Source organism: Neoarius graeffei, chromosome 3, assembly GCF_027579695.1.
Source record: "Neoarius graeffei isolate fNeoGra1 chromosome 3, fNeoGra1.pri, whole genome shotgun sequence".
Taxonomy (NCBI): Eukaryota; Metazoa; Chordata; class Actinopteri; order Siluriformes; family Ariidae; genus Neoarius; species Neoarius graeffei.
This window is the reverse complement of record NC_083571.1, coordinates 76,988,566-77,010,903: the sequence shown is the minus strand read 5'-3', so window position 1 is coordinate 77,010,903 and position 22,338 is coordinate 76,988,566. Positions and strand designations below refer to the sequence as shown.

General features: G+C 39.4%; 1 protein-coding gene across 2 annotated transcripts in view; it reads left to right on the top strand.

Moving 5' to 3' along the window:
• cd2ap (CD2-associated protein) overlaps nucleotides 1-22,338 on the top strand; it is a 118,411-nt gene that overhangs the window by 81,156 nt on the left and 14,917 nt on the right. For both annotated transcript variants that reach the window (XM_060917367.1, XM_060917366.1), the window contains exons 12-15: nucleotides 2,058-2,120; nucleotides 10,208-10,361; nucleotides 10,472-10,581; nucleotides 18,017-18,132. In XM_060917367.1, the coding sequence (XP_060773350.1) occupies nucleotides 2,058-2,120; nucleotides 10,208-10,361; nucleotides 10,472-10,581; nucleotides 18,017-18,132 (443 nt within the window). The remainder of the gene's footprint in view (nucleotides 1-2,057; nucleotides 2,121-10,207; nucleotides 10,362-10,471; nucleotides 10,582-18,016; nucleotides 18,133-22,338) is intronic.

Here is a 22,338-nt window from a genome sequence, read left to right as displayed (position 1 = left end):
ATCTTGCAAAGTACATAGGAGGGTTGCCAGATAAGTAGGGCTTGTCGAATAATCAAGGAAATTGTCACCAGGTGCCAAATTAACACCAATAATTGGGCGGTATCTGAAAGTGTTCTCTAATTTTGATCAGATTTGTTCTTCAAATTTCTTATTTAAGGTTGTTTTCAAAAAATTTTATATTATTTGAGATGTAAATATCCTAGAAACTACATAGTCTAGGCAGATGAAACTGAACAGGCTTAATGTTGAGCAATATAAGATTTATTCCTCAACATTTGAATGAGAAATTCAAAGGTATGTGGATTCCATGAACGATTTCACACATTTTTGATATGCGCTGCCTGAGACACAGTCACACACAGACAGCCTTCCTCTTTGAACTTTTTGTGCCGTGTCCAAATCTGCATTGCAGTCGATGCATTTTTAGAGAATTCGCTCATAAATGCCCGCTGCAGTCTTGTTCGACTGTGTTTGAGCGTACTCTAACACGCAAAATGCCTTTTCTTTTCCAGTGAATGGCATTTCTATACCTAAAAAGATAAAAACAAAACGCATCAAGCATAAAATTTTGACCTGTTTCCACACATGCTGTTTAAAGTTGAGGTCAATTGAACGAGAATTGGCAAAGTTATTAGATTGTGAAATGATATCAGATTTTTTGAAACACCCTGTATTGTGCTCTAGAATATACTTCAATTATGAAATATGCTCAAAAACCTGCCCTTCTATTCTTGTTAGGATAACTTCAAATATGTATAAGCAGTGACTCTGAAATTTAGCAAATTGTAGGTTGTTCTCTAATTTTGATCTCCATTGTATAGCAGCAGTTCTTCCACGAGTTGCTCACAATTGCATTTTTCTACCAGAGGGGGTGAATTTCTGAAATCCAACAGCTCTAATTAGCGAATAGCAAAAGTAGTATTAGCTATATAGCCATAAATACCTGTAAATGGACCTTGTACATAGCGTAGGTTTGGCCAGTGCATGTACTTGCTCATCACGAGACTGAAAGCTTTTAATGATTTCTAAATTATTAACTACAGGAAGGATTGGCAGAGTGGCGGAGCTCGAAAGTGACATTTTGATCAGAAGAGAGCACACTATTAGACAATTGTTGCCACAAGTTTATCGATTCAACAGCATTTAACTAATGTAATCTGCATTTTATTAATTGGGGCTGTCTACATTATGCCTGTCAAGACCTATTGAAATTCTAATATATGGATCAGATTGTATGATTGCCTCATATTTAACAATTAGCTCACATCACAATATTAAATTTCAATAACTTCATCAGTAACTACGCAACCTCTCATCATGGTTTATGATGTTATGACGTATTGGTAGAAAGTGGTCAATAAAATGTTCACTAAATACTAGAGTGGCTGTTTTTATTTTTTACTTTTAATCATTTTGGTAAGGACAACAATGGTATGACTGAATCGAATGGAATGGAACATAATAATGGCATTGCCTTCTCCAGGAAAGATGCATACAATGCTCTTTTCAGATTCGATCAAAATAAGGAACTTTTAGAAGTGTCCTTACGCAGCCCTGACTTGAAACAAAGGGCTAGTTACATTTCTCTTAAACATCTGTGATCACATCATGCCCACTGAGCATTGTCTTTCATTTCCTGTACTGTTCCTGATTTGCATAATTTTTTTTTCTAGGTTTTTGTGTATTTATTTACTTCCCTCCACATTGTTCTGAAAATAGCATCTGAGGCTTTGCTGCTGGGAGAGTTGGTTTTTATTTATTTATTTATTCCTATTTATTTATTTATTTATTTATTTAAGCATACTGGCATTTACATTTGATATATTTGAAGTGTGACATAATTTCAGCTGTACTGTAAACCTAGCAAGAGGCTTGATTAGATTTCTGGTTCATTTTCTCTTCCCCCACAGGAAACTGAATCAGCGCTTGCATTTGCAGCATATCTGTTTCTTGCATGTGGTTTTGCTCTTTTGTTTGTTGTCTGTGTGCACTGGCTGTATAGTGTTAAGCAGGAGACAGGGAGAGGGCCAGCTAACGCACCATGTTTCGTTTTTCAGCACTGAAGCCAGACGTACCGAGTGCTGACAAGAAACTTGCACAGTCACGACCTGAGGATAAAGGTGAGCAGGATCAGCCTTTATTGTCAAAAACTTTCCAAAAACAAAACATCATTGAAAACCCTGTGAGCAATGCCTGCCTTTAACGCAATTCATCAAACATGCATTTCTCATGATTTTTCATGTTCAGGATATTTTGATTAGTCAGGATCATAGTATGTAATTGTGAAACTTCAGAATTGTGTGAGTGGGTTTTATTTTATTTAATTTATTTATTTTAAAGAAATGCAGGCATTTTAGAAAGCTACATTACCAGTACTACATGATATTCTGTTACTATTAGTATTAGGAGTCTTCAGACAGTAAATATGACCTACATAAACACTTCAAAAGTCCTAGAGTGCAAGTAAACCTAAAGTTCTCAATGAGTTATAGACTTAAAATGACAGGTTATTTTTAATAGTCTGTTATGTGGTATAATGTATGTAATGAATTAAATGTTGCATCAAATATGACCATTTGTTATGTTATGAAAGTTAAAGCCAAAATCTAACTTTAACCAAAATTAAATGACGACTTTGCCCCCCAATTTACTTTAAATGTAATTGGACATGTTTATTGTCCCACGTTCGCTTCATTTTTACATTTTGTCTACGATAGTCATATAGCTAACAAGTAAGGGAAGATTATTGCCTCCACTTCATCTCAGAAGTTATTGCTCGGTTGCCTCTTAGTGTGTATGAAAATGGTTCAGTAAAATAAGAGAATATGTCTATATTAAAATTGGAGCTATATCTTTTAAATTAATTCTAATATTGCTTATCAGGAAACATTTATTTCGCTGTTGACTTTATATAGTTTCAGTTACTGGAGAGCCTACTGGGAGAAGTAGCTTAAATTGTATATTTACTAATTAATTAATTGATCTATTTATTTATTATATACAATTCTGTCTTAAACCTTTAGAAACCTGAAAGTTACCCCTCCTGGTAGGATTTCTGGTAACTGAAACTACTTAATGCAAATATGAAGTCAATATATAAATATCTGTTTCCTAATCAGTGTTTAGTGAGGATGTTAAAAATAAGAATGCAGTGCCCAGGTTTTGTGCTTGTGGTAATACAGGCCTGTTTTAAAGTAGAACGTGTATGCAGTTATCCTGAGGAATGAAATTTTATGATATTGCTTTCTTTAGATGCAAACATTTCACAAAACGCACCAAAATGGGGTGACACACTGAAAGATTGGTAAAGTTCCCTCAAGTATATAACTTAACTACAGTTTAATATCTTTATTGTTCTCTAGAATTCTGTAGTGCAGTAGCTCACCTTTCACCCTTAGTGTTCTGGCAGATTTTACACTTTAACATAGTGTCACTACTTCTTCAGTGTGTGTGTGTGTGTGTGTGTATACACGTACCACTGCTTAGGCCTTTTAACAAACAAGTGACATTTCTGCAGTAAATGTTGTCATACAAGCCATCTTCCCTTTCTTCTTCTTGCCTTGTGCATTTGGAGCTAAAGGTTTTCACTGTGAAGTAAACAAAAGTAATAACCTTCATTTTAGTGTTGTGGCTTGTGGGGTTGTTGTTTTTGTTGCTTTAACTGTTTCCACACCCTCACACTTCTTATGCACTGCTAGCGCGGTTGAACCTTGTTCTCTGCACTTTAGATCGGATTTTCCCTTTTTAATTTTTTTTTCCATGTTACACTGAGTAGTTGTATAGTGCCAAGATAAACACAGCCAGTGTCTCTTCCTTTTATCACTAAATTTTTTGTTTACCCACCAAATTAACAAATCTGAAGTTTGAGCCCTCTCTCTTTCAAATAGTTTCTGAATTATGTTTTTTTTTTTTTGGGGGGGGAGGCAGGACAGTGGCAGAAGGGTGGTCCCAAAATGGCGGCCATGAAATTTGACACCACGTTCAGAGTTTATTATTGAATTAAATAATTAATCCAGAAACCTGAACTTTTCTATGGCTCTAGACTAACAAGTGGAGATCACAAATACAGCAAAATATTATTCTGATATATAAAACCTAACATTACAGGGCTCATGCAAGGTGTGAGGAAACTTTGGTCTACCCTTCAACATGGCCATGTTTGGAAGCCCAAAAATCATGCTTAAAGGAGATATGCAGAACCTTTTATTTTTAAATACAGTGGATAGTGTCTCCATTCTTGACTCTTGTATGCTGCATAAACGGGAATAAAAATATATATATTTTTGAGAATTAAAATCGACCGCAAAGTTGGCATTTGAGCTGCCCCGCTGAGCCAGCCAGCCCTGAGTGAGTGACGTCACAGCAGGAACCGGTTTTAAGGCCGAGGCCTTTGACAGCTATAGACCAAAGCCAGACTCGGCAGATGAGAGTGGGTGCAGTGACCTCTTCGTTCAGATTTATTGGACATTCTTCGGATTCCTCGGATAGTAATACATCTGACTGTGATAGTCCTCAAATTGAAGCGTGTGTACATGCTACTGCTATACACGTAGAAACGTATCAGTTAAAAACCATTGGAAAGAGAATCCGATAGTAACACGTCGGCCACGGAGGCCCCCACCTTACGCAATAAAGCCAGAGAACAAAGCCGTCTAGAGAATTGGATGGACTTGAACTGACAGTCTCATGTGACTCCCATTAAAACAGGATAGGCATTATAACTTATGCAACATGCATGTACATGCATGCATTTTCACTGATAAAATGTAAAAGGCTAATTAAATAATCAGATTAATTGAGACAATCCCATTCTGAAGCAAATTAAATAATCTCATACTGGTAACTTAAATACACAATACAAGTTACATTTATTAATCTAAATGCAGGTAAACAACGAGTGGTGGTGTTATGTAACCAAATGAGAGTCGGCGCTTACCTGTCCGTGTTCTCGCTTCTTGAAGGCCGATCTTGTGGCCGATTGTTTTGAAGTAATCTGACTTTCAGTTCTTCATTCATTCACTTCTTCCACGTAAGGGCGAGATATTGCTGCTGAGGCAAGCATATCCAGCGGAGAAACCTGACGACTGGTCCACTCATTCTCCATTTTCTCCATGCTGAGTACTCCGCCATTACTGCTTGGCTCACACTCCGGGAGAACTGGTGCAACTGAACTTGCTTTCCTTTACTTGTAGTTTTCTTTTCCTTTTAATTGTTGGTACTGCACCCTCTTTCAATACGGGCTTATAGCCAACGCTCCTCAACAGATCAGAGGTTTCGTACAAGTCATCAGTAAAATATGCCCGTGAATTTCTCGCAAAATGCGTCCAAATCCTTGCAGTTTGAACATTCTTGGGCCATGAATGCAACATAAATCCATCTTCTGTCGTGTTGCTGCACCCGCCAGCCATGCCAACACATGGCATGGCGATAAATTAGCTCAAAATGGAGGATCGGAGTTGCAGTCAGCTCTGTGTTTTAGTATAGCGGAAATGGCAGTGAGACCGATAGACTTCCTGCTGTGATGTCACAGATGTCAAGGTCATTCACTCAGACCGCTACCTATATGAATCATTTTAATCGGAAAATGACTATTAGATTTATTGTGAATGCTTAAAACTATTCCTATGCCATTCTTGAGGTCTCAAGGCATTTATAAACAAAAAGTGAGGCCATGGTTCTGCATATCTCCTTTAAATTAACTGCAAGCTCACAATATATTTTCTGCTGAAAGTCCACCCTAGTGGCTTTGCTCGTTGCCAAGTAGACAGCCTGACAACAATTTGTTGTTGAACTAAAGCCCTTCTAATTTGAGAGAAAGTGATTTGAGGGTGATTATACAGAGGAACACATTATTCCGGAACACAATATGAGCATAAAATATTGAATATTTTAGTGGTTTCATTTTCAAATGCTTAAAGTGATGCCGACACGAACAGTGTCATTTTATAGATTTTAACACAGACTTTCAATTTTCGATGTAATCGCAAGTTGTGGAGATGAAAACTCAACAAAATAAAACATTTAAACCTCCCGCCACGAAGCAATGCCTGGAAATCCCTTCCCTTCCACTGAGAATGGCCCAGACTGGAAATGACAGATTGGTGAACCCCTGCCTGGAAGGCACGCCGACAGAACATATTGTCATTACAGAACATTAGCTGTGAGCCATGAGCTGTGTCTGAAATAACTCACTCATTCACTACTCCCTACTCACTATCTAGGGAATTCTATGTAGAGGACTATATAGTGAGCTCATTGGTAAAATGGAAAAACACTACTCTGCCCCACCGTTATTTTCATTACTGTCGCACAATTAAAATGTGCCAGATCAGTCGGCTGGTGGGTTTTCAAAATGGTAAATGCATGCATGTGTTTTTGTGATAAATACATATTATACTGAGTGTATTTCCCACATTAATAAATACAAAATACTTTGTGTCTGTTGCGTCTTTCAGTTCTTTTAAATCAAGGCTGAATACTTTTTTCTTCTTTTCTGCTGCCTTTTTATTAAATCAAATTTGAGGCTTTTGATTAATTTTTCACTCTGCACTGTAACTTTTTCTTGTATTTTATCGATCTTATTTTAGCTTATTTTGTATTCTTTTACTATTTTTAATTAAGTATTCTCTTGTTGCTGCACTGGGTCCTCCTCTCTGTCGTAATAATTCTCACTATACAGTTAGACAGCACTCCAAAATGGTGAACTCACTATATAGTCCACTATATGAGTGATTTAGGACACAGTGCGTGTCTTGTATGATGGGGATGAAGAGGAGTTAGTTGGAGAACAGGAGAGGGAGAATGTAGGGCTCGGGATAGAGCCCGACCGGTTTTAGCCTTACCAGAATGGTCACACTGACGACCACAATGAGGTGAGTGACTGCCACTGAGATCTCCGCAAGCTGACAAGCGGACATGGTGGAGGGATGATTGTAACAGACCACCTGTTTTTGTTTACATTAATAATTACCAATACCAGCTGTTGTTACAATCTTTTCCTGACGTAATTGTTAGTATAATAGTAATTCCTGTCAGTAAGTTAGAACTCAGGCCAAGATAAAATAATTGTTTTTGTTCCAATTGGGCAGTTGCCTACCAAATACGGACCTCCCAGAAACAGTGTGGCACGGAGATGCCAGTGTAGATAACTGTAGTAGAAAGTAGTCATTAGACTGCAGCCAGTGTAGCAGAACAGAGCTAGTGTAGATCTAGTCTACTTATTTTACTACCTGAAGGCTAAAATAAAATATTTTCCCAGCTACTTAAGGGTACCTACCCACTGTTCAAGCCTGTGTTTTCTCATTGTTTTCAAGCATTTTCAATACTCTGGAGTATATGTGCAATAGAGTGCGCCGTCTGCCAGATTGCTTTATTTTCACAAAGTCCTAGAGAAGAGTGAGATTATTTAGGTGTCAGTATTATTTTAAAACCTTTTCAGTGTTGTAAAGTACCACAAAGGAATACTGCATTAATACCATAATATTTCTAAATAAACTGCCATGTTATGATGTGGCTGGGCTTGTCTGTATTCCTTTGGTAGTGATGGAAAATGATGTTTAAAAGTCCTGGCTTCAGATGCTGTGCGCGCACTTCCGGTTTCTGAAGATTTGCCGATCTACATCACAACAAAGTGCCGCAGTTCCTGTCTGCTCAATCATGCTGCTTTGATGTTTTCACTTTTTTTTTTTTAATCATCAAAGGCTTATTATTCACAATTGCATTGTGAGTGAAAATGATCATAACTATCTTTATTTTTCAATAGGGAAGAGTGAATTTATTTAGGTGTCTGTATTACTTTAATATGTAGTTTGTGTCTACCAAATATTGTGATCTGTTCAAAACTCCTTCAAGGTGAAATATTTTAACTATATTGTGCTTTAAACTCACCAGTGACTTTCAGGCAATACCTCAGAATATGCTTATTGGAGTATGCGTCTTCAGTTTCGTGCACTGGGTGTTGTATGACTGAAGTCAACCCTTGTCCTGTGACTGTTTGTCTCTGTGTTGCCTAAAACCCTCTATGTTGCACTCTTTCTCAAATTACACTAAGGTGATTTTCAAAAATTCATAGAAATTCAGGAATTAGATTGACCACCCCAACATGTAGACTCAAATGAATTATTACTAACCGATTTATACGTTTATTCCATAGTTTTTACCTTTGGAAGAGGCAGATTTTATATCCCATATTATAAAATAATGATTAAACTACTGAAAGTGCAAAAAAGCCTTGCCACAAAGAGATGGAAAAAAAATGCTGGTCAAAAGGATCTCGGGCAATGAGCCATCAGAGATCCTGTTAGGTCAGGGGTGGGCAATTATTTTTTCCATGGGGCCACATGAGAAACAGAAAATTTTGTGGAGGGCCGGACCAAAAGGCTGAACTAAATTCTGCATTATATTAATTGTATTTCTTTATATAAAGCAATAAATAACATTGTTTTTACAAGCTGCTAAGACTGGTAAGAGTATGGAAGAAACGAGGTTGCCTTACAAAAAATGTCATTTATTCAATCAAATTTCCCAAAACAATGGTTAACAAAATGTGAACATTTGTACCATTTTTTTTTTCAGTCACATTCACCCCAAAACACAATAAAGACATCACAATATTGTCTTTCTACTCCAAATATCAAGCAAGATACATCATATTATAATAATGATGTCCACATTTGTAGTCTAATCACCTCATTTGGTGTTTTTCAGTTTTTTTATTTGTTCAGTGAGAGAAATCTAGTCTCTGTTGGTCTTTAACGAGTGCATCAGAGTCAGGTTGAATGTCTGAGGTGGAGATGCGAAGCACAGCTGATAGATGATCATCAGTCGATTCGGTGTAGGAATCAGATCTTTTATTTTTTTTTTATTAAATTCAGACATAAACAGAATTATTTTATATTACAACATAAAATCACACCTCCTCTGAAAATATAATCTAAAAAGAAAACTTATCAAATACATAATATATGTAAAATGGAAAAAAAAACGAGGGGTTTATGAAAGGTTAACTTCTGCTATGAATGTGTACAGTATATTTGCATGGGGATTGTTTATATATTTCAGACATTTTTGTAACAAGGACAGTTCATTCTTAAGAGCAGGCCATGAAGGGGGGATTTGGCATATCGACACTTGTGTATGTAATATTTTGCAAAAATAATGAGATTATTCACCAAAAAGTAGGAATCAGATCTACAGATTGGCTCGGGCTCCGGCGCCTGCTGGTGATGTCACACTATGTGATTGGCTGGACCGTTTGAAGGATGACGTACAAGTTTGTGGTTGGTCTGGACAAATTACGGAAGTAGTTATCGCAGGATTAGGTTTCGTGGGATTTCATGTCATGTTCATGTCGCATGCATTGCGTTTTTGTTGAACACAACTTCAAAATAAAAGCAATGCACATTCAGTCCATGAATGAGGTAAAATTAGAAAATACTTTTATTTTGTAATTTCTAATTAACCTTACGCGGGCCGGTCAGAATGAACCAAAGGGCCGGATGCGGCCCGCGGGCCGTAAAATGCCCAGGTCTGTGTTAGGTAATAGTCTGAACAGCTTTCTTGGACTCACACTAGGAAAATTCAACTGAAAATACCACACTTGTTGCAGCTACCATGCAATGCATGCAATTTAACTGTAGTCTAGAACTATAGCGCACACAACTGTATGAATCCTGTATGATCACTTGTGTTTGAATGCACATGAACTGGCATTGGTAGAATAACAATGTTTGTGTCCAAATTTGAAAATTAACTTCAGTCATACACCTAGTGCAAAAACTGTGCGAGAAGCACATCCTGAAGTATTGCCTGAAAGCCATGGGGGGTCGAGTTGTAATCAAGTTGCCAGGGGGCTTTAAATCAATTTAGAGAAAAAAAGGTTTTGACATTTTTCTTCATATAGCAGCCTAGACATCAGAACAAATCCCTTAACTGACTCCCCGTCTCTCTTTCTCTCTTTCTGTCTATTGATTTTAAGGTTCTTTTGTTGGTGTTGAAATGCCTTCCTGGTCTTGCCCTCTCTACCTGAATCAGTTGTTTTTCACATTGTCCTCATTCCTGAAACCTGATGTAGCCAGTAGCTATAGCTATTTGCTCTGTAAATCATTACTTGAACACCTGTGAGCAGTTGATTCTCTAAGCACTTGTTTGTTTATCACTTAACGCCTTATTAATAATCATCTTATTTACTGGTCTTTTCAATTAAAAGTTGACAGGGCTCTACCAGATAAACCTCTCAAGCCAGCTGCTCCTGTTGTACCCCCTAAAAAGCCTGTTCCCCTGCCGGGAAAAGGACTGCCGCGTCCAGGGGCACTACACCCAAAACGACCTGAAAAACCTCTTGCTCCAACTCCAGTAGCGAAGTGAGTGATTTTTCAAAATATTATTTATGTAGCTTTGTTTCTGATCTTGCTAAATTGCTCTACTAGGAAGTAATATTATTCATTCAACACTATTCTTTGTTTCTTCACAGGCATAATGGGGAGGTGTCACACATACGACCAAAGTCAGACTTCGAGCCATTGTTACCCGGCAAACCAAAAACGCTGTCTGGGGATTGGGCTGAGAAGACCACCAACTTGGGTGTGTAACATAAATGAAGAGGCAGATAAAATAAATGAGTAAAGAATTTAAAAACACTGTTTTTAGAAGCATAATGAGCTGGGTCTTCATCGCTTAGCACAGGAGTGTTTAACAGTTTTTGGTTACTGACAGCACTTTAAGGATCCAACTTTTTTTGTGACCTCAACTTTTTTAAAGGGGAAAAAAAATTAATACACACATACGAGGATAAGTCAAAAAGTTCTAAGACAGATGTTATAATTTCAAAAAAAGGAGTACAAAGAAGGAATTCTCCAATGGAAACATCGCTTGCAGAAGTCTTTAGACTTAAATGGAGGATATGTAGAGAAATAGCTTTATTTTCATAAATAAAGATTTTTTTCAATTTGTCTTAGAACTTTTTGACTTACCCTCGTGTGTGTGTGTGTACAACCCCGATTCCAAAAAAGTTGGGACAAAGTACAAATTGTAAATAAAAATGGAATGCAGTGATGTGGAAGTTTCAAAATTCCATATTTTATTCAGAATAGAACATAGATGACATATCAAATGTTTAAACTGAGAAAATGAATCATTTAAAGAGAAAAATTAGGTGATTTTAAATTTCATGACAACAACACATCTCAAAGTTGGGACAAGGCCATGTTTACCACTGTGAGACATCCCCTTTTCTCTTTACAACAGTCTGTAAACGTCTGGGGACTGAGGAGACAAGTTGCTCAAGTTTAGGGATAGGAATGTTAACCCATTCTTGTCTAATGTAGGATTCTAGTTGCTCAACTGTCTTAGGTCTTTTTTGTCGTATCTTCCGTTTTATGATGCGCATCTGCACTTCTGGATCATGTTTAGATACGGCTTCTTCTTTGAACTATAGAGTTTTAGCTGGCAACGCCGGATGGCACGGTGAATTGTGTTCACAGATAATGTTCTCTGGAAATATTCCTGAACCCATTTTGTGATTTCCAATACAGAAGCATGCCTGTATGTGATGCAGTGCCGTCTAAGGGCCTGAAGATCACGGGCACCCAGTATGGTTTTCCAGCCTTGACCCTTATGCACAGAGATTCTTCCAGATTCTCTGAATCTTTTGATGATATTATGCACTGTAGATGATGATATGTTCAAACTCTTTGCAATTTTACACTGTCGACCTCCTTTCTGATATTGCTCCACTATTTGTCGGTGCAGAATTAGGGGGATTGGTGATCCTCTTCTCATCTTTATTTCTGAGAGCCACTGCCACTCCAAGATGCTCTTTTTTTACCCAGTCATGTTAATGACCTATTGCCAATTGACTTAATGAGTTGCAATTTGGTCCTCCAGCTGTTCCTTTTTTGTACCTTTAACTTTTCCAGCCTCTTATTGCCCCGTCCCAACTTTTTTGAGATGTGTTGCTGTCATGAAATTTCAAATGAGCCAGTATTTGGCATGAAATTTCAAAATGTCTCACTTTCGACATTTGATATGTTGTCTATGTTCTATTGTGAACAGGGCTTTGAACCGGTTCAAGGAACGAAAACAAAAACCGGGAAGTTTTTCTATTTTACATGGAACAGAAACGAAACCAGAAACTTTATTTTTTATGTTCCGGAACAGAAACGCTTATTAAAAATAATGGTAACCGGTTAATACCGGTTTTTATTTCGTTCCTCAAAGTTTCTGTAGCCTACAAATAGTCATTCTTCTCCTGCGCAAGTTTCTATGACCCGCTGGGGTTCACTTCCTGTGTGACGTTCGCTGATTGAATGGAGAGCGCGGGAAGGTGGACTGCTAGTGAGTAAGTGCATTACTGAGTGTCTGAGCAAAGAAGAGCCTGAACGATGCAACCTCCCTATTGGCTGTTTATTGGCTGTTTGTAAAAATGTATCAGTTGTTGCCCTTTCCACGGGAATCATCGCGGGCTCGAGAGACGAGACCTGACGAGTTAGTTCGTTGGTAGCAGAACAAAATGTCTGGACACAAATCGGGTTTTCAGAAAAGGAAAGAAAATAAACGGAGGGTTGAAAATACAAAAAAGGAGGCAGAAAATGCAAAACGAGTTTTAAGGTAGGACAAATGGTTACTTTTCTGAGGCAGCCCGCCGTGGCTGCCTGCAGGCTTATTTATTATAGCCCATTTAGTTAAAATAGTTGATATAAAATGTTTATAGTTATAGTTATGTGATGGTTGTCCTGATTTAGACTGGTGTTTTTTTGGGGGGGGGGGGGGGGTTGCACGATGTTGCACCCGGGTCCAGATTAGGGCAGAACCGGCCCTGGCTACATTTCAGGTGTAGTTTGTTATGCATGTATGTACTTGCATAGATGTGTACTTCCAATATGGCGCCTAACAAAATCTCGCGGCGCGGTGACGTCATGCGGTAGCCCTCTATAGGGTCTGACTAGCCTTTGGTAACACACTAAACGAATTCTCTTTCATTTTTGGCACTTTTTCTGTTTGTGTAGATGGGAAGACATACTGAGAATCCAAATCGCCAACATTTGAAATAATAATTGTTTTGAATTATTTCTTGTCTTATTTAATGAAGGTTGTAATAGAATTAGCCTACATTTGGCTTAAGCTGGATGAGACAGAGATGTAATTTTATAGCCATTTGTTAAACAGCTGACAGGGAACGTAATTAACCGTTCCGGGAACGAAATTTTTTTGTTCTAACCGGTTCGGGAACGTCTATTTAATGGTGGACCCCAAAACCGGAAACGTTAAAATTCCGTTTCTGTTCGGAACGAACCAATAGGAAAAAAATTCCGGTTCAAAGCCCTGATTGTGAATACAGTATCAGTTTTTGAGATTTGTAAATTATTGCATTCTGTTTTTATTTACAATTTGTACTTTGTCCCAACTTTTTTGGAATCGGGGTTTTGTGTGTGTGTGTGTGTGTGTGTGTGTATCAGGGCTTTACATATATCAGGGCTTTACATTAGCACCCGCCCCCCCGCCAAATGCGGGTAAAATTTGGCTTTGGCGGGTAATGACTGTAGTCTCACTAGCCACTTTGGTGGGTGGTTTATCCTGTGGTATGACAATATATTTTAATTGTAGTTTTCTCTGAAGGCATCTGATATTATAAACACATTGCAATGTAATATTATGCACCTACAACTCCCATGAGCACCTGCATAAACATTCTGACAACATGTTAGAATTGTTTAGAACGTTCGTTAATGTCTCAAATCAAATCAATGATACAGTAACCTGCGGTTAATGAACGAAGCGACAAAGTTGCTGACGACTGACAAGTGCAATATGTGGTGGCGTATAGCTAGAGTTTCAAACCCTGCTGCTCAGGGAAAAAGGGGCAGAGATGATCAGGGCCAGAGCAGCATTTTAAAATCACTGAGGTCCGTGATGTGCAAAGTGTGCACCGAAAAATTTTCGCCATATTTAAATGAGAGGGGTGAATTACACATCACACAAGAGATCTATTCCTGAAATTACTTTTAATGGTGTTTGAACTGAATATCATCAGTTTTGAAAATAAAATCATGTATGTGGCAAGAGTAAGAATAATTTAAGCTTGTTTAATGGTTTGATCTGCCCCAAGTAATGAGGACAAAAGATACCCTAACCATGTAGCCTATGGAACTAAGGTACATGAACAATCTGGCATCCATTTCACCTACACACACAAAAAATTCTGGGAAAAAAAAAATCAGTATACACCACCATGTTTTAGGCAAAGTTATCCAAGGCAAACATAAGTTGAAACTTTCCACTCTGTTGTTTTGGCTTTTCGAATGATTTATTTTTAAAGTCACAAACAAGGCAGGCTACAACTGCGCTGCTTCAAAAATGTAAATTTAACAGCTTGATGAAAGTGTGCTGATGGTTACCATGGAAACCCTGCGTCTGCTGCACTGCGTTCCTCCGCTGAGTCACGCACTCATTCGCTTTTGTGTTCTTGGTCTCAGAGCCGCACGCACGAAACAGACACAGAAGACAGAATCCGCGTTTAACATAATTAACATGCACTTTTTACAGAGACGTTTTAATGTTATTCTTTATTTTTTTTATCCGGTTGAATATTTAGCGTACAAATGTATTTTCAGCTCTTAAAATTGACCGAGGTCTGGACCGCGGGGGCCTCAGAGCTGGCTGCGGCCATGGAAATGAACAAAACGCTAATAGGAAGATAAGACAGTTCAATGACAAATGGAAGTTCAGGCGAGATTGGCTAGTTCATAGCAAAACTGAAAATACCATGTAATGCGAAGACTGTAGAAAGTCTGGCAAAGACGAGCACCAGTAATTTTAAACTCGAAACTATAAAGGACCACGAAAAGTCAAATGCACACATCGGTACTGTAACATCAAAACCAGCGAAGACGGCTGGTTCACTACAGGACAGCATTGCTTTGTCCCTGGCTGTCATGAAGTCGGCTGAGTTGGAGAGGATGGAGCTGCTGTTTAGAAACGTTCACGCGATTGGAAAGAAGTTGATCCCGCCCCAGCTATCAACTTATGGCCTGCTGGAAGCCTCAGGTCACGAAGACCATTTTTCATGGACCATTCAGACTCATCTGATGATGGATGTAATGAGGACATTTAATGTCTCTCTCTACACATGTTCTCTCTCTCTCTCACACACACACACACACACACACACACACACACACACACACACACACACACACTCTCGATAATACATCTCATCTCATCATCTGTAGCCGCTTTATCCTGTCCTACAGGGTCACAGGCAAGCTGGAGCCTATCCCAGCTGACTACGGGCGAAAGGCGGGGTACACCCTGGACAAGTCACCAGGTCATCACAGGGCTGACACATAGACACAGACAACCATCACACTCACATTCACACCTACGGTCAATTTAGAGTCACCAGTTAACCTAACCTGCATGTCTTTGGACTGTGGGGGAAACCGGAGCACCCGGAGGAAACCCACGCGGACACGGGGAGAACATGCAAACTCCACACAGAAAGGCTCTCGCCGGCTACAGGGCTCGAACCCAGACCTTCTTGCTGTGAGGTGACAGCGCTAACCACTACACCACCATGCCGCCTAGATAATACATAATATACATAATACTTGATAATACACACAATACTTGCATATCAAAACATCAAATGTTTTTCAATGATAAATGTTTTGAATTGGACTTTTAATATTAGAATCAGTTCAGTTGTACTGAATGTTATTTTTCATATTATACGATATTTCATATTGTAAGGGGCTTGAATTTGAGTTCAGTAAACAGAATACTCTGTTTATATTTTTGTCTGAATTGGTCGCATGTTTTCATATAGGGAGCTACCTTAACAGCACTGAATACTTGAGTGCTACTGTAGAGATACATTATACGCTGCCATTCATAATTAAGTCTGGATCTTCCTAACTTTAACGTATCATGGTGAAGAAAAAACTGCAATTTCCTGGCAACAAAATTGTGGCTAGTGAAAAGGCTGAATGGCTTGTGACTCGGGAAAACCACTAGCCACAGTGGCCGGTGAGCAAAAAAGTTAATGTAAAGCCCTGATATATACACACACGTTTTTATATATATATATAAAAAAGTGTGTATGTATGTCGCGCCACGGGATTTTTGTACCAGATGCTCTGTTTACAGAATGCGTAGAAATGGCATTGAAAAGTGTGAAATTTTGCACCGTTTTTGCTGGCTGACCCTGTAACTATCAACGAATAATCGCCTCAGTAGTACATTTACCACTTTTAACATCATTCACGACTGAGACAAGTATAGATCTTCCTTCTGCCATAAAAATCGGCAAATGATGTTTTGATTTGTAGTGAAAATGCGTCGGTCATGCGAGCGCAGTTTTTGCGCAACATTTGCTTGGTGGTGCTAATAGTTCACCACATGTTTTCTTGACCTTCTGAGCAGTATTTTGTGGCCTGTTGTTCAACAAATCTGTGAAATTCGCCAATAATCTACAGCTGAGATAGTCTCCTGATGGATTTACAAGGTTCTGTATCATCTGTAGTCAGTGCCTGGAAAATGGACCATTTTGGGTTACATGTGCATGATTTCATGTCAGATTTACACTAACTTCCCTTGGTCCAATTTCACTTTGGTTTGTATTTCCTGCTTATGGAGGCTTGGTAGTGTAATGCAGCAGGTATAACTCAAAATCCATACTCTGAGTATCTGGTATGAAAATCTGGTGGACTGGCACACACAACTTAAACAAACAAACAAAAAATAAATATATATAAAATGTTCTTATTTAAAACTTATAATTGGGCTCCCAAGTGGCATGATGGAAAGCTAAATCCTAATGATGCCACGGTTATCTGTGGTCGAGAAAGCAAAATTGGTCATGCTTTCAGGGAGGGAGGGGTGGCATATTCTGTTCTCTGTCAATCACAATGACACTCGCCAATCTTGGGTTACTTTGAGCTCATGCATGTGGAAGTGGTCTGAGTGTGTTACGCCTCACTCTGCTGCAAGCAGGAATTTGAAAAGGTGTGGTTGACTGGCTTCATGTGCCTCGGAGCAAGCTTGTGACAACCTTCACCCTCCCTGTTTGGTCATGTGATAGGGGATAGCCGTCTGATGGGTGGGAATAGGCCATGACTAAATTAGGGAGAAAGTTGGGGGGGGACAATAACAAAACAGCCTTAAAATCGATTTTAAGGTGACCTTGAAATCTGATCACCGCTATTACATTCACCCAAGATCTGATTTGATGCACAAATCAGCTGGATGGTTAAGTTTGGCAGTTTAGATTGTGCACCATGCTGGTCTGTGGTGTCAAAGACTTGGAGTAATCTGGTATTATCCATGTCTAATATCACACATAATATCCTGTATTTAGTCCTATTTAAACATTAAAACCACTGTCAAGTGAAGCTATAATAATATCTCGTTTAATTGGCACCTGTGAAGAAGTGGGATATAGTAGGATATTAGGCAGCAAGAGAACAGTTGGTTCTCAAAGTTGATGTGTTGGAAGCAGGAAAAATGGGCAAGTGTAAGGAACTGAGTGCCTTTGACGAGGGCCAAACTATGATGGCTTTTTGACTGGGTCTGCGCGTCTCCAAAACGATAGGTCTTGTTTTATGTTTCTGGATTGTGTTCCTGGTGGTTAGTACCTAACAAAAGTGGTCCAAAAGAGTACAAGTGGTGACAGCGTCATGGGCATCCAAGGCTCACTGATGCGTGTACATTGCGAAGGCTAGCCCATCTGGTCCGATCTCTCACAAGAGCTATTGCGAACCTGCAGTGGTGTATTTAGTCTGTTTTGACAATTTTAGTGAGCTGGTAGGTTGGGATGCAGTCAATGACAGAAAATGTTACAACTAATGTATGTGTATTTGTCAAATGTAATGAGTCTTTGTGAAAAGAGATTTACTTATTTGTTTGGGTGGGAAACTGATTTGTGGTCTAGTAATGTTTAAACCATGCATTTGGTGTGTTTGGGTTTGTTTTTGATTTATTTATTTATTTATTTATTTATTTGGTCTTACTTATCCATTAGATCTTATGAGCTTTGATGATTTATCCTCTACCTCGGAAAAGTTGTCTCACCCGACAGCAAACAGACCAAAGATGCCTGGAAGGCGACTCCCAGCCCACTTCGGCGGGGGTCAATCTGTGAGTAAAACTGCAACATTTTGTATTTAATGCACATCAACCTGTAGGATAAATAAGGTCTAAAGTCTACTCCATACTAATAGAGGTACTTTTAAAAAAAAAAAAAAGCTGTTTTTATGTTTTGGTCACACTAGTGTTTTCACTGTGTTTCTCATCCACAATGAAATGTGAAAATGACCAACCATCTTATCATAAATTCTGTCGTTTTCATTTCTGTTGACAAGATGGCATAAAACATGCTTTCTTGCACATCCAAGCATTATTTTTATACTATGTCATTTACGTGGGATTAAAATATTGAATAGATAAAATCATTGTTTTTGTGGAATTGAAATTGTGGCGCTTATATTACAATTAAATGTCAACATTTCCTTATCCACACACTGACACACCAATTTTGTAGAACAGTATGCTTGAAAATGCCTTTTAATACAGATAGAATGGTGAAATAGATGGAAGAAAAGATGAGGTTTCCATTTAAAACTTAAAAATGCTACTTAAGTTTTTATCAAGTGTTAGGTCCACTTGGTACAACAAAAACAGAACAAGAACAGCCTAATGTTTCCATTCCACCTGAAGAGTGAGACAAATTGGTTGTGATGTGTTGAGATTCTGAAGGTTAATAATTTAAACAGAACAGTCAACCTTCACTGTTGGCTGCTTAAAAAAAAAAAACAGGAAGAACTTATTTTCTCACTCACCATTTTTCAGTGCCATTCATCATGTTAATGAGAACTTCAACGTCAAAGCAGTGGAGACAGCAAAGTTTGGAGATTGAGAGTGTAAGGCAGCTTATATGCCATAGTTGCACTGAGGCCAAGTTTACATTAGACCGTATCTGTCTCGTTTTCTTCGCGGATGCACTGTCCGTTCACATTAAAACGCCGGGAAACGGGAATCCGCCAGGGTCCACGTATTCAACCCAGTTCGTGTCTGATCCGGTGCTGTGTAAACATTGAGGATACACGTATACACTGTGCTGAGCTCTAGCTGACGTCGTCATTGGACAACGTCACTGTGACATCCACCTTCCTGATTCGCTGGCGTTGGTCATGTGACGCGACTGCTGAAAAACGGCGCGGACTTCCGCCTTGTATCACCTTTCATTAAAGAGTATAAAAGTATGAAAATACTGCAAATACTGATGCAAATACTGCCCATTGTGTAGTTATGATTGTCTTTAGGCTTGCCATCCTTCCACTTGCAAGTGGTAAGTGACTTGCGCATGCCCGATATACGCTGGGATCACACACACACAGCGGCTCAGTCCCGAATCACTGCTCGTGCGCTTCACTCGCACGCTCTGTGAGCTGCGCAGGGCCGGAGTGCGCACCCTCCAGAGGGCACTCGCTGTTCAGGGCAGAGTGATTTGGAGCGCAGGATGCCTGCGGAGCCGAGCCGCTGAGGAGAAATTTACACATTACACATTTACACATTTCAACTTACGTGCCGTCTAATTAGTCATGTGATTAGCGTATCCGTGTATTGGCGTTGCTGTGTGCACGCTAATCGTTTTTAAAAACGTTAATCTGATGAGCCGCTGATACGGTCTAATGTAAACCCCACCTGAGTTATGGGGTATGGCCGGCAACCAGCTTGGCTCGGCTAGTTAGCGATATATAAAAGAAGTACAGTGTCTTTTGATTATTCATTTTGATGAGGTGTGAGAGTTGGACAGGCTAAAAGATAAGACTGCTGCTCCTATTCCACAATTAGTGGGTAGTTGTGTGGGATTTGAGTGATGTTGGAAACCATGAACCAACATGAAAGTAGATGAACATGAACATGAGGAAGGAAGTTTATGCCAGAAATCTGTAGTATAAATATCCATGTTAACTTCCGTTATGGGCGGCACGGTGGTGTAGTGGTTAGCGCTGTTGCCTCACAGCAAGAAGGTCCTGGGTTCGAGCCCCGTGGCCGGCGAGGGCCTTTCTGTGTGGAGTTTGCATGTTCTCCCCGTGTCCGCGTGGGTTTCCTCCGGGTGCTCCGGTTTCCCCCACAGTCCAAAGACATGCAGGTTAGGTTAACTGGTGACTCTAAATTGACCGTAGGTGTGAATGTGAGTGTGAATGGTTGTCTGTGTCTATGTGTCAGCCCTGTGATGACCTGGCGACTTGTCCAGGGTGTACCCCGCCTTTCGCCCGTAGTCAGCTGGGATAGGCTCCAGCTTGCCTGCGACCCTGTAGAAGGATAAAGCGGCTAGAGATAATGAGATGAGATGAGAACTTCTGTTATGGTGGTGAGTTAGGGTACTTATACATGGGGGGGGGTAATATAATCAATGGAGAGATATAATTTATTTATTTATTTATTATTATTTTTTAATCCATTGATGTACAGATGTCTTACCACCTCATCATCTCTTTACTTGCCAAGTCCTGTGGCGATGGAGGAGTGGCGACGCATGCAGACGTAACAAGTTGGAAGTATGCAGTCACAAATCTGTACACAGGCAGCAGGAATCTTATCTTAACATCGCTATCCAGTCTACATTGACAGGGGCTGATTTTGGTGGAGATTCTTGTCTGAGCAGCCCTATTCAGGGAAAGCACTGCTCACCTAGATATCTGGGAAGGTGCTCGAAAAGGTGCACTAAAAATTGCCTGTCATCCTTAAGCTGGTCAGTTTACTGCAGCCAATGGCTGTTCACCAAAGCAGGAAAGATAATGAGATAAACGAGAAACATTATGCAAAGTTTCGTAAAATGTTAAACGCATGTTGTTGGAATGTTAGAACGTTACTTGGTTGTGAAACTTCTGGCTGGCCAGAAAGGAGAACAGCTCTTGTGACAAGAGAACTTCAACGATTGAATATTGATACTGCTGCTCTCTCAGAAACACAACTATCTGATGAGGATCAGTTAACTGAAATGAAATCTAACTTCACAATCTTATGGGTTGGGAAACCAAAAGGCGAAAAATGTGAAGGAGGAGTTGGTTTTGCAGTCCGTAAAACCTTAGTTGATCAAATTGAGTGCCCATGTAATATCAATGATTGTATTATGAAACTACGTATCCCTTTGTCATGTGGTCACCACGTGTCCATACTCTCCGTATATGCTCCAACTCTACAGGCAAATGAAGATACCATCATGTCTTTCTACAGAGCCCTTCGGGAAGCCATTACTTCCATCCCTAAGGAGGAAAAGTTGCTTATCACGGGTGACTTTTAATGCACGAGTTGGGAGACATGAGATATGGGATGCACTTGGTCACTATGGCATTGGCAAAATGAACAGCAATGGCTTGAACTTACTCCAACTCTGCTCAGAATTCAACCTAGCTATTTGTAACACCTTCTTCCATCATAAGCTTAAACACAAAGTGACATGGACTCATCCAAGATCAAAACACGGTCATATGATTGACTTTATCATCACCAGAAAAGATGATCTGAGGGATGTCTGCAATGTCCGTGTGCTACGCAGCGCTGAATGTGATACTGACCACAAGATGGTTCGTGGAAAATTGAAGTTACGAGTGCAGAAGAAGAGTCATATGGAAGGGGTAAAACTCCCCAAACGCATCAACATTTTAAAGTTGAACAATCCTGATGTATGTCAGCAGCTGTCTGATGAATTGGAAGAACTCAATTTTTATGGTACCTGGGATGACTTTAGAAATCAGGTATACTCAACTGGAGCTGATGTACTTGGATTGAATCAGAGGACGCATAGAGATTGGTTTGATGAGAATAATGCTGAAATTACTCAATTGATCGAAACGAAGCATTCTTTCTACCAATCCCTTCTAGACCCCAACCTGGCCAATTGAACTCAGTTTGAAAAGTCTTTCAAAGAACACAGCAAATCTGCAGCGTGATTTGAGAGAAATGAAAAACAGGTGGTGGTGTAACATCTCTGCCGAAGTTCAAAGTGCATATGCCCAACATGACTCAAAGCGACTTCATGGTCTTTTACGTCAGGTCTTCGGTCTGACATCATCCACTGTTGTTCCTGTCAAATCAAAAGATGGCTTAACCATAATCAAAGACTCTGAGGGAATCATGGGCCATTGGACAGAGCACTTCAGCAATTTATTCTTCAAATTCATCAGTTGTTGATGAAACAGCTATTGACAACTTACCACAGAAAGATATGATTCAGGAGTTAGATGCAGTTCCCACACGGGAAGAGACTGACCTTGCCATCCAACACTTAAATTCAGGTAAAGCACCTCGCTTAGATGGGATTCCAGTAGAATTGTT